Source organism: Equus przewalskii, chromosome 9 (genome assembly GCF_037783145.1).
Source record: "Equus przewalskii isolate Varuska chromosome 9, EquPr2, whole genome shotgun sequence".
NCBI lineage: Eukaryota > Metazoa > Chordata > Mammalia > Perissodactyla > Equidae > Equus > Equus przewalskii.
In genome coordinates this window covers 6,658,391-6,669,398 of record NC_091839.1, presented here as the reverse complement: position 1 = coordinate 6,669,398, position 11,008 = coordinate 6,658,391, and the positions used below count along the sequence as shown (strand labels likewise).

The window sequence follows — 11,008 nt, the reverse complement described above, 5'->3', positions numbered from 1 at the left end:
GGAGGCCTGGAGAGTGGATGAGGAATGAAAAGAGGAGATGGATAGAAGGGCAGACATTTGGGCTCCAGGGTGGAGGGCCCAAGCTGGGCAAAGAGCAGAGATACCATGTAAGTCTTCTCCATTCATGACTCACCCTCTCTTCCTCCTTCTTTTCATTGCTCAACCCCAAATCTCCCTGGGAAATACCTCCCCGACTAGGGACCAAGTCAGTGCCTCACAGGGGTAATTGAGTCATGAGGGGTGGAGAAGAGGGAGGGAGGCGGAGGATAAATAGCAGCTCTGCTTCCCTGGCTCCTCTCTGCGTCCTCCCTGCCCTGCCAACAATATGCGGCTTGCCAGTTTGGTCAGCTCCTGCTCCCTCCTACTGCTATTGGGGGCCTTGCCTGGATGGGCAGCCAATAATGATCCGTTTGAGAAGGTCATTGAAGGAATCAACCGAGGGCTGAGCAATGCAGAGAGAGAGGTGGGCAAGGCCCTGGAAGGCATCAATAATGGAATCACTCAAGCCGGAAGGGAAGTGGAGAAAGTTTTTAATGGACTTAGCAACATGGGGAGCCAGGCCGGCAAGGAGCTGGACAAGGGCATCCAGGGGCTCAACCACGGCTTGGACAAGGTAGCCCATGGGATCAACAATGGCGTCGGACAAGCAGGAAACGAAGCAGAGAAGTTTGCCCATGGGGCCAACCACGCTGCTGGACAGGTTGGGAAGGAGACAGACAAAGTGATTCAGGGGGCCCATCATGGGGTCAACCAGGCGGGAAGTGAGGCGGGGAGGTTTGGCCAGGGAGTTCACCATGGGGTCAGTGAGGCCTGGAAGGAGGCTGAGAAGTTTGGTCAAGGGGTCCATCATGCCGCTGGGCAGGCTGGGAAAGAGGGAGAGAAAATAGGCCAAGGTGTCCATCATGGAGTTAACCAGGCTGGGAAGGAGGCTGAGAAGCTTGGCCATGGAGTCCACCATGGAGTTAACGAGGCCTGGAAGGAGGCTGAGAAGTTTGGTCAGGGGGTCCACCATGCCACTGGGCAGGCTGGGAAAGAGGGAGAGAAAATAGGCCAAGGTGTCCATCATGGAGTTAACCAAGCTGGGAAGGAGGCTGAGAAGCTTGGCCATGGAGTCCACCATGGAGTTAACGAGGCCTGGAAGGAGGCTGAGAAGTTTGGTCAGGGGGTCCACCATGCCGCTGGGCAGGCTGGGAAAGAGGGAGAGAAAATAGGCCAAGGTGTCCATCATGGAGTTAACCAGGCTGGGAAGGAGGCTGAGAAGCTTGGCCATGGAGTCCACCATGGAGTTAACGAGGCCTGGAAGGAGGCTGAGAAGTTTGGTCAGGGGGTCCACCATGCCGCTGGGCAGGTTGGGAAAGAGGGAGAGAAAATAGGCCAAGGTGTCCACCATGGAGTTAACCAGGCTGGGAAGGAGGCTGAGAAGTTTGGCCATGGAGTCCACCATGGAGTTAACGAGGCCTGGAAGGAGGCTGAGAAGTTTGGTCAGGGGGTCCACCATGCCGCTGGGCAGGCTGGGAAAGAGGGAGAGAAAATAGGCCAAGGTGTCCACCATGGAGTTAACCAGGCTGGGAAGGAGGCTGAGAAGTTTGGCCATGGAGTCCACCATGGAGTTAACGAGGCCTGGAAGGAGGCTGAGAAGTTTGGTCAGGGGGTCCACCATGCCGCTGGGCAGGCTGGGAAAGAGGGAGAGAAAATAGGCCAAGGTGTCCACCATGGAGTTAACGAGGCCTGGAAGGAGGCTGAGAAGCTTGGCCATGGAGTCCACCATGGAGTTAATGAGGCCTGGAAGGAGGCTGAGAAGTTTGGTCAGGGGGTCCACCATGACGCTGGGCAGGCTGGGAAAGAGGGAGAGAAAGTGGTCCAGGGGGTCCATCGTGGAGTTAACCAGGCTGGGAAGGAGGCTGAGAAGCTTAGTCAGGGGGTCCACCATGCCGTTGAACAGGCCGGAAAGGAAGCAGACAAAGTGGTCCAAGGGGTCCACAATGGGGTCAACCAGGCCGGGAAGGAGGCAGAGAAATTTGGCCAAGGGGTTCACCACGCTGCTGGCCAGGCCGGAAAGGAAGCGGAGAAGCTTGGCCAAGGGGTCCACCACGCTGCTGGCCAGGCCGGAAAGGAGGCGGACAGGTTGCAGCAGAATGTTCATAATGGGGTCAACCAAGCCGGCAAGGAGGCCAACCAGCTGCTGAATGTAGGTGAACAGCGGTGGGGAGATGGGGAGAAGGGGCTGGGGAAGGGGGAGGTTAAACCCTTGGGACATCTTGGGAGTCCACATAGCCTTCATGTAGTGAAAGAAGCTTGGGAAGCTATGTAACCGTGTCCTCCTTCCTCTGTCTCCCTTACAAGGGAGCTGGTGGTCAGCTAATCAGACAGATCAAGCCATCTTATCCGCAAAGCCCTATATCAGACAGTGTGGACAGGACCCAGCCCCATCTTCAGGGAGCTGCCCTCCCAGTTAAGGAGGTCTACAGGGAGGCATCGGAAGCCTCTTCTGGGGAACAGGAAATAGTTACTGCGCCAAGATCTATTACAGTGCAAACAGTTGAGAAACCAAGAGCATCATAGTGAGCATGAGGAACAGCTTTTGGAGATAAGCCCTCCTCTGTCTAATTTTCATGACAAGCCTCTGAGGTAGTCAGGGCGAGGATGCTGACTCCCTGATTCTCAGATAAGGAAACAGAGTGCAGGGAGGTTGAAGGGACTGCCAAGGTCCTGTGGCCAGCACACAGCTTTGGCGAATCGAAGGTCAGGGTTCTTTCTCTTCCTCCACACTGCCCCATCAGAGGAGGTCTCCTGGAGGACTTCTGATCCCCATTTATGTAGAGGGAACAGATCCTGAAGACTGCAAGAGGCAAGCAGTGCCACACACAGCAGACCAGGCACCACGGAAGGGCTTGGGGAACAGGAGGTGACTCCTGCCTGCCCCAATTCCCCATCGTCCTGTCTCCATCAGGAGTCTTTGGGACACCATCTTGAGGACTGGCCCGGACTTCAAACCCATAGTCACATGGTGGTGGGTGGGGAGGAAGGGACCAAGCAGAAAGTGTATCCAGTAGGGAAGGGCTCGGAGTCAGAGCGCAGGATTCAGCGGGTAGAGGCCTGGAGAGGGCAGCTGTTGCCGGACTCCAGCTGGCGGCAGCAGCAGTGGGGGAGGCACTGCTGAGTGTCTGGGGACAGGATTAGTCAGAGCTGAGGGTCAGGCTAGAGTGCGTGTAGAAGGTGTAGCTCTGAGGTCAGGGCTGCGGTTACTTGGGTCCCGGTCCTTGCACTGGTCCTCTGGGCCCCTTCCAGCCAGGCCCCTTTGCAGTGACTGAGAGCATCTCAGGAACCGAAATCAAAGGGAATCGAGGGAACACTGGTCAGGAGGGGCAGATGTCCTTCGTGGCTTTTCTTCCCATCTCTCACAGAATTCCCACAGCAACATGCGCTTTGGGTTTTCTTTCTGGTCAGTGAGGGGGCCAGGGGTTAGCCGATGCCTCCCGCCCCAGCCCCAGTCACCCCAGAGGGCAGCAGATTGTTGGGGAAAAGGAACTTGGGAGACCCTCAAGGGCCGAGGCATTGTAACGACGATCTGGGCTTCATCCACAGGGCGGTCATCACGGCGGTTCCACCGGCCAGACCGGAGGGGCCGCAACCACATTAGCATCTGGAGTGAGTCTCTGGGGCACAGCATGAGCTCAGAGGTGGGAGAGTGGGCGCCCTCCTAGGGTGGGGTTGGACAGATGCTGGGGACTGACTCTCTTTCCTTGAATTCCAGGCCTCGGTCAACAAGCCCTTCATCAACCTTTCAGCTCTGTGGAGGGTGAGTGCTGCCTGTTTTCTACGTTCTGCTCTCTGCCTTGGGAGATATCCTTCCACCCCCTTCGCATGGCCGGTTCACAGACAGCTTCACTGTGGACAGACTCTCGGCCTTTGCAGAGACAATCTAACCCACTTCCCAGCTCTGGTTTTCCCTTTCTTCACCTGTTCTTTGCCCTTCGAATCCTGCTTTCATCTTTCAGGTGCTTTCCATTCCCACCGAGGCAAACAAGCTGGCAGAAAAGACCTCCCGGCCCACATGCATCTGGGCGCCAGGGAGGGGGGTGCTGCTGAAACATCCCCTCTGTGTGCCCATCCTCTCCTCGTCCTCTCCCCTCCGATTCTCATCCCTCACCCGCTGTGACCCCTGCTGCCCTGCAGCACTGTGCTGGGTGGCGGGACCCTGCAGCTCTGTCCTTTCCTGGGAGGATAGGGCTCCCCCAGGATAAATGCTCCTGTGGCGTCCTGGTCCTCACTCTGGGCCCAAAGTAAAGACCTAGCTCTTCTCTTTGCATTTAGTACATCAGCTGCCTGAGCCTGGGGCGGAAGGGTGAGGCTGGGTCACAGGCCCATAAACTGTACTTGGAAGCCAAACGCGTCCCCTCTTTTACTCTCGGGCTCTAGGGGACACTCTGAGGCAAAGCGGACAAGTCTTCTCGGTTCCTACAGAGACCCTGGCACCTCTGCCTGGGAGGGCTGGCTCCCTGTTTTTCCTGAATCTAAGTGCCACCTTCCTTAGGGTATTCCCCAGAACATGAGCAATTCCTGGGCCAGAGCAGCCCGTGTCCCTCTCCGTTCTCTAGGGGGCTTGAGGGCAGAGGTCTTGGCCCTCAGGACTGTGTGCCCTGCATTCACTCTCTCTCTCCTTCTCTCCTCCAGAGCGTCGCCAACATCATTCCCTAAATTGAGGTCCTGGCCTTCCTGAGCAGACACGTTCCTGTTGTCACATCAGTCGAGATGACCTGGAGGAGCTAGGGGTGGGGGCTGGGTTTCTGGAGTCCCCTGGGGGCTCTACTGAGACTTGTGAATAAATATGACACATGTACTCTCCTCATGGTCCTCTGTGCTCCCTAAGGAGGGGGCGTGGGGGAAGGCTGGTCTTTTCTCCTCCTGCTCCTCTGCCGAAGTTTCTGGGGGTCTGATCTAAGGCACAGGATGAGTCGAGCTGGAGACTTCAGGCTGGTCAGATCTAAGAGGGTGGTTCCAGGGACACGCCATGCCTCCCTGGTGTGCAAAGTTCCTGCTGGGCACCAGGAGGAGCATCGGGCAGGGCCAATCGTGGGGGCAGAAGCACCAGGGAAGAGAATGGCGGACACCTAGGTAGAGCCCGAGGGGCGGCATCCTCATTCGGGGGCATGGCCCCAAAGGAATGACAACAGCAACCTGTGTTTACTGGGCAGTGTCGGTATGCTGGGCTCCCTGCTGGGTGCTTCCCATGCATGATGTCACTGAAGCCTCCCAGCCACCCGGTTAGGTAAGAGGTCCTGTTCTGGTCCCATTTGATGGAGAACATATGGTGGCTCCCACAGGTTAAGAAACAAGAGCAAGTCACATAGTCAGTGAGGGGAGGGATTAGCAGCCTCAGAACTACAAAGGAGATGCCGAGACTTCTCCTGTTTGGCATCAGCAGGGAGGGGAGGCACGTGTGGCAGATCCTTGAGTGAGGAGGCCAGCCGATGGCAGCGGGGACAGCCTCTTTACGATGACAGGAATGGTGACGCCGCAGGCCTCGTTTTTGGATCTGTATGTGACTCGGAGCCCGAGGGATCCTGAGAGCCACTACTGTGTACCGAGGATTCCCTAGGTCCCCGGGACTGTGCGAAGAGCTGGTTCTGCTCTGTACCTGTGAAAGCCTCCCAAGCCCCGAAGGCAGAAGTCCTCTTATGATCTCCATTGTATGGACGGGGAAACTGAGGCTCAGAGGAGCCAGTGCACTCACCTGGGGTAACCCACAAGAGAGCGGTAGGCCTGACTCTCGCCAGAACCTGACGGTTCAGAGTCGGCTATAAAATCTGTAGAGTGCCGGCCGCACCTGGCCTGCTGCCGGGCCCGCATCCCACGCAGCACTGTGGGCCTGTGGGCGGCTTGCTGCCCCTCTTTGTGCCCCTCTTTGTGCCCCTTGGGGCCACAATTCCCTCCGTATAAAGGGGGTGGGGTGTCCGCAGGGGAGGAGTACAGCATGGCTTCCAGCTCCCAAATTCCATCAATCGTGGGACCAGAAATAAGAGACCAAAAATTGCCCTTGGGGCATTCACAGGCGTCGCAGGGAGACTAGGCACATAAACAGAATATGACAACAAATACAAAGTGATGCACCAATGAGGACCAAGGGACAAAGCAGCAGGGGCGGGGCCGGCTGTGCAGTGAAGGCGACCTTCCTGACACTTTTGTTCACTGTGTTTTTCCTTATTTGTAGAATACCATCGTTTTTATCACATATGTTCCTCCCCTCCTCCTGCAATATTTTAATTGGAAAATATTTCAAACATACCATAAAGATGAAAGAATTTTACTGTGGATACCTGCATACTGACCAGTTCAGAGTTTCCTGTTTGCATTTTGCTGTGTTTGCTTGATGAGGCATCTATCCATCTAATCACATATCGATATGTTTTTGATGCATTTCAAAGGAAATTGCAGACATCTGTTTCCGGCATTTTAATAAATAGAAGCATTCGATCATATCTCTCATTTGTCGAGGGTTTACGCTGTGTGGACATCGTTTCATACAGACTGGAGTCCCTTCTGAAAAGGGAACAGTCAAGAGAATTATTCTTTCATGAAGGAAAAGCTTTCATTGGTTTTATCTGTGTGCACGCTTTCTTGCTGGGTTTGCTTGGACGGGGGTCCTGGAAGTGCCAGAGAAATGGGACAATCATGTGTGAAGGGTCCATCCTGGAGGCTTCTGGAAAAGAAGAGCTTAGCTGGTTTGGAAGGGTAAATGGGGCACGGCTCACTCCTGCCTTGAGGCCCAGCATGCTGTCCTCTGCTTGGAATACTCTCCACGCCTCTCTGTCCCCGTGTCTGCTCCTCCTGACCCTTCAGGTCTCAGCTCCCTTGACCACCCAGCCCAGACAAAGGGCCCCCTTTGTTATTCTCTCTCCCCATACACTGGTCTTTGCCTTCACGGTGCTTATGGCAATTGGTAATTATGTCTTTACTTGTTTTATATGCATTTCCCCCTAGACTAAGAGGTTCAAGAAGAGAGGTCAAGGCAGGCACAAATGTCTGGTGACTGGCAGAGGGAAGGCCACTGACCTGAGCAGACATGAGAAAGGATGTGGAGTAAGTGTGAGGTGTGAGCCAGAACCAGGCCCCCGGGACAGACAGGTGGAGCCAGCCTAGGCAGTGAGGAAGACAGGACAGCCAGTCTCTCAGATGTGGAAGAGCAGGGAGAGGAGTTTGGGTGGGACCCTCACGGCTGTCTTTTATCGGGTGCGCGCTGTGTCTGTGCTGAGCACTTACAGATGTGATTCACTCCGTTCTCACAACTTCCCCATGAGGCAAGTTCCATGATTACCCCCTTAGAGATGACGAAGTTGAGGCTCAGAGAAGGAAGAAAGGTCCCTGAGGTCACCCAGCTAGTAGGCGGTGACGGCTGTCCTCTATTCAGAGCACTTCCCTGCAGTGACCTCTGCCAGTGAGGGGAACACTTCCCTGCGACCCTTGGGTAGGGGGCTACTTCAAAATAAATCCTGCTTTTGGCAGAAACTTAAGTTTCTCCTTCTGAAAGGAGGTGTGCGCGCATGTGTATATGACTCAGAATTGAACAACTGCCAAGAAAGTATGCCAACAATACCGACATGCCCAATGCTGCCAAGAACATGCAGTGAGCGCTCCTGTGTGCCGGGCACTGTGCTGAGCTCTCTGCAGGTACTGCCTCATTTAACCCTCACGGTCTCCCCTCTGACAGACAGGAAACTGGTGCACAGAGGGGTTAGGAGCATGTCTAGGAAGTGCTGGCATTAGGATTTGAACGTAGGCTCCCCGGTGGACACTGTGGACAGGGTGAGCCAGGAGATGCCAGTCTGAGGCCCCGGACCCCACAGAAGGGAGCAGAGACAGCACAGACCCAAGCCTCGTCTCCTCCCTACACTTGAGTCCAGCTGCCATCCTCCCCCTGAAGCCTCCTCCCTGGTCTCCGTACTCCCCCCGCCCCCTAATATTTCCCAGAGGAACCCTGTTGCCACCTGAGTCAGATCACAGCCTTCCCCAGCTCAAAGCCCTCTGCTGCTTCCACCCCATTCAGAGTAAAAGTCAAAGTCCTTATAATGGCCCCTAAGGCCCCATGATCCGGTCGATTACCTCTTTGACTTCAATTCCTCCCTGCTCTAGCCACAATGGTCCTCCCAGAGAGTAAGCAGGCTTCTGCCTCAGGGACTTTGCACTGCCGTTCCCTGGGCTTGGAATACTCTATCCCCAGCCTGTGGCTCACCCTCTCACCTCCTTTGGGTCTCAGTTCATAGGTCACACCTCAAAGAACCCTTTCCTAACCACCCTATTTAAAATGCCCTCTCCATCTTCTCTGTTCCTTCACCCCACTGTGTTTCTCTGCATAGTGCTCATCACCACCTGAAATGTTTATTGTCCAGCTTCCCCCACAACGAATGAGACTCCCCAGGGAGTGACTGTGATGATCTTGCTCTGTGCTGTATCTCCAGGGCCCAGACGGGCACAGCACAGAGAAGGTGCACAACAAATGCTTGTGGAGCGACTGAAGCAGCGAATTTGAGAGAAAAGCTGGGATGGGAGGGTCCTGGGCATGATGTGGGCACGTGAGACCCGTGGATGCGGTCACGCACAGGAACAATGGAGGCACAGTGACGCAGGAGCAAAAGCTGCTGGCAGTCAGACAGACCTGGGTCCAACTCCGACGGCTCCATTTTACGATGACTTTTCACGCAGACCTTGTGTGTGTGTAACAGCTCTGGGCCTCAGTTACCTCATCTGTAAGATGGGAATAATATCTACCTCTGGAGGTTATGGTGAGGGTTGAATGAGACCACGCATGTCAAAGCACCGCGGCTTCTACGTGGGTCACAACCGGCGTTTAATAAATACGCCTTAAGACTGAGTTGAGGTGAGCCCTCAGCTCCAGAGACGTCTGAGGGCAGTTTCTCCAAGAAGCTAGAATGTGGCCCTGCTGGTCACAGGGAGGATTTAGGTGGTTTGTGCACATGGCTTTGAATAAGTCTGAATCGCACAGTGAGAAACTTACTATTTTCTCAATTTGTTTTGGAAGCTTTCTGATTCTGTTAAAAAGGAAGACTCGATTTCTATGCTGGCGTGTCTTGAACATCTCTCTCATGCTTGCTAATCTCCCTTTTGAACAAGGAGGGCACAGTAATACCATGGTAAGAACTGTTGGCTTCTCACTATGTTTTTCTGGTACTTTCTATTTAGGGCAAGTGATGCTGGCTTTCCACTGACAGTAGAGATATCAAGTATTCTCTTAAAATATTCTTAAGCAAGTAAGCTGGCTTAAAGGAAAGCGTTAGTAACAGAGAAGGGCAGGGCAGACATACGCCATTGTGAAGGTGGTGGCCCCCGAGGGAGGTGAGTGTGGGAAGGGGTCTTCCAGTCGTGGACGCTCCACTTCCTGCCCTGTGGGAGTGGGAGGCAGCAAGCTTGGGCTGGGGTCTCCATCACCAATCCCATAGGCCTCGCATTTACTCCCGCTCCTCCCCTACACGGTCCCAGGGCAAGATCCAAACCAATCCTCTCCAGGGAAGAATGAGCGCATTTTGAAAAGTGGGAGGTTGGAGACAATGAGCTGACAGGAGATGCCGGGAGCCGGGGCCTGGGAGTGAGGCCTGCCTGGGCTTGGCTTTGGCTCTGCCACATCCTTACCATGTCCTCTCCAAGCCCTGAGTTCCCTGTCTACAAATGGAGGCATAATAAGACTGATCTCCCAGGGCTGCCTGAGCCTTCAAGTGCCTAGTCCCATACTGGGCCCACAGAAAGCCCTGGACCAACTGAAGCTTCATGATGAGGATGATTACCTCTGCCATTATTACCATCATCAGAGTCAGAAGTGGAATAACAGGGAGGCAGGAGCTGCGGAGGATAGACAGGGATTGTGTTTACCTGGTTAGAGGTGCTGGCTGTTACAAGTTGGGGTGCGGGTGTTGGGGTGGAGAGAGACTGACTGAGAGGCATTGAGAAAGGCGGATGGAAACTGGCCCCTCCTAACTGGGTGCTGAGTCCCGGTGATACGAGGCAGTGCCAAGTGGGAGGATCTGGGACTCCTGGCAGTGGAGAGCAGCCACGCTTGCTGAGCAGGGATGAGCCCTGGGGAGGATGACCGAGTTCTGCATCCTGAGCTGGGACAAGGAGAGAGCCGGGTGGCTGACCGAGAGCTCCTGCCTTTGTGCTGGCCCTGCTCCCTTGCTGGCTGCCCTGGCCCCTGGGGGATCTGGGGGCTGGGTGGGGTGAGCTGGTGCGGTCCCAGCCCTCACAGGAGACCTCGGGCTCACACGCATGCCCCCTCCAGCCGGGTAAACAGGATGGATGCCTGGGTCAGCTGCTCCCTCCCTAGGTCTCTCCTTCCCACTCATTCCCTGGGGGAGGCTGGCCCGCCCAGCTCCATGCTCCACGCCCAGCCTCCTCAGCTAGGAGCAGCCAGAATGCTAACCAAGACGCCCTGATGACCACTCTCAGGGTCGTGCGTGGCCACTTCCTTCCCCAAAGCCTGAGGTCCCCACTGAGGGCAGTCTCAGAGTGCCCGGGCTCTCTGTGGGCTGGAAGGTGTGGAAGAGTGTGAGGGCAGTCACCTTTAGGTGACAGTATGGGAGGGGAAAGACAGAGGTGGCAGAAACAGAGAGAGGCCAAGAGAGGCACCTGCCTCTCATTCTCGTGCCCCAACCCAGGCTGGCTCACGCCTAGGGTGGGTCTGTTCCGCCGGGGTCCCTACTCTTGCCCCCTGGTGGGATCCTGCCTTGACTCCTCTCTCCTAAGTCCCCCCACCTGACTGCCTCAGATGCCCTCACCCCCACCCTGCACCCCAAATTCCTGGGGTTGGGAAATCGGAACATTTTTGCACCTGCCTCATCCCATTTCTCCCTCCCTTCCTGCAGCTCAGGCTCCCTCTGTTTCAACACAGACTCTCAGACTCACAATTACAGCTCATTACCCTATCGGTGGCTGACCCTGAGTCACTGTGGGGAGGGATTCTGGGCTGCCCAGCCCTGTCACCTTCTCCCAAGCTGCAGTA

General features: G+C 55.4%; 1 protein-coding gene across 1 annotated transcript; it reads left to right on the top strand.

Moving 5' to 3' along the window:
• The first annotated feature begins 229 nt into the window (after positions 1-229).
• On the top strand, positions 230-4,845 carry SBSN (suprabasin). Its single transcript, XM_008533916.2, has 4 exons — positions 230-2,188; positions 3,586-3,648; positions 3,755-3,799; positions 4,675-4,845. Exons 1-4 carry the CDS (start codon positions 326-328, stop codon positions 4,696-4,698), a joined length of 1,995 nt encoding a protein of 664 aa, XP_008532138.2. The 5' UTR covers positions 230-325; the 3' UTR covers positions 4,699-4,845.
• The last annotated feature ends 6,163 nt before the right edge of the window (positions 4,846-11,008 follow it).

Bases quoted from the DNA above. Each gene is read 5' to 3' on its own strand.
- SBSN (XM_008533916.2), top strand. From the start codon at position 326: ATGCGGCTTGCCAGTTTGGTCAGCTCCTGCTCCCTCCTACTGCTATTG. The intron at 2,189-3,585 runs GTAGGTGAACAG...CTTCATCCACAG, and splicing joins AGGCCAACCAGCTGCTGAAT to GGCGGTCATCACGGCGGTTC. The intron at 3,649-3,754 runs GTGAGTCTCTGG...CTTGAATTCCAG, and splicing joins CAACCACATTAGCATCTGGA to GCCTCGGTCAACAAGCCCTT.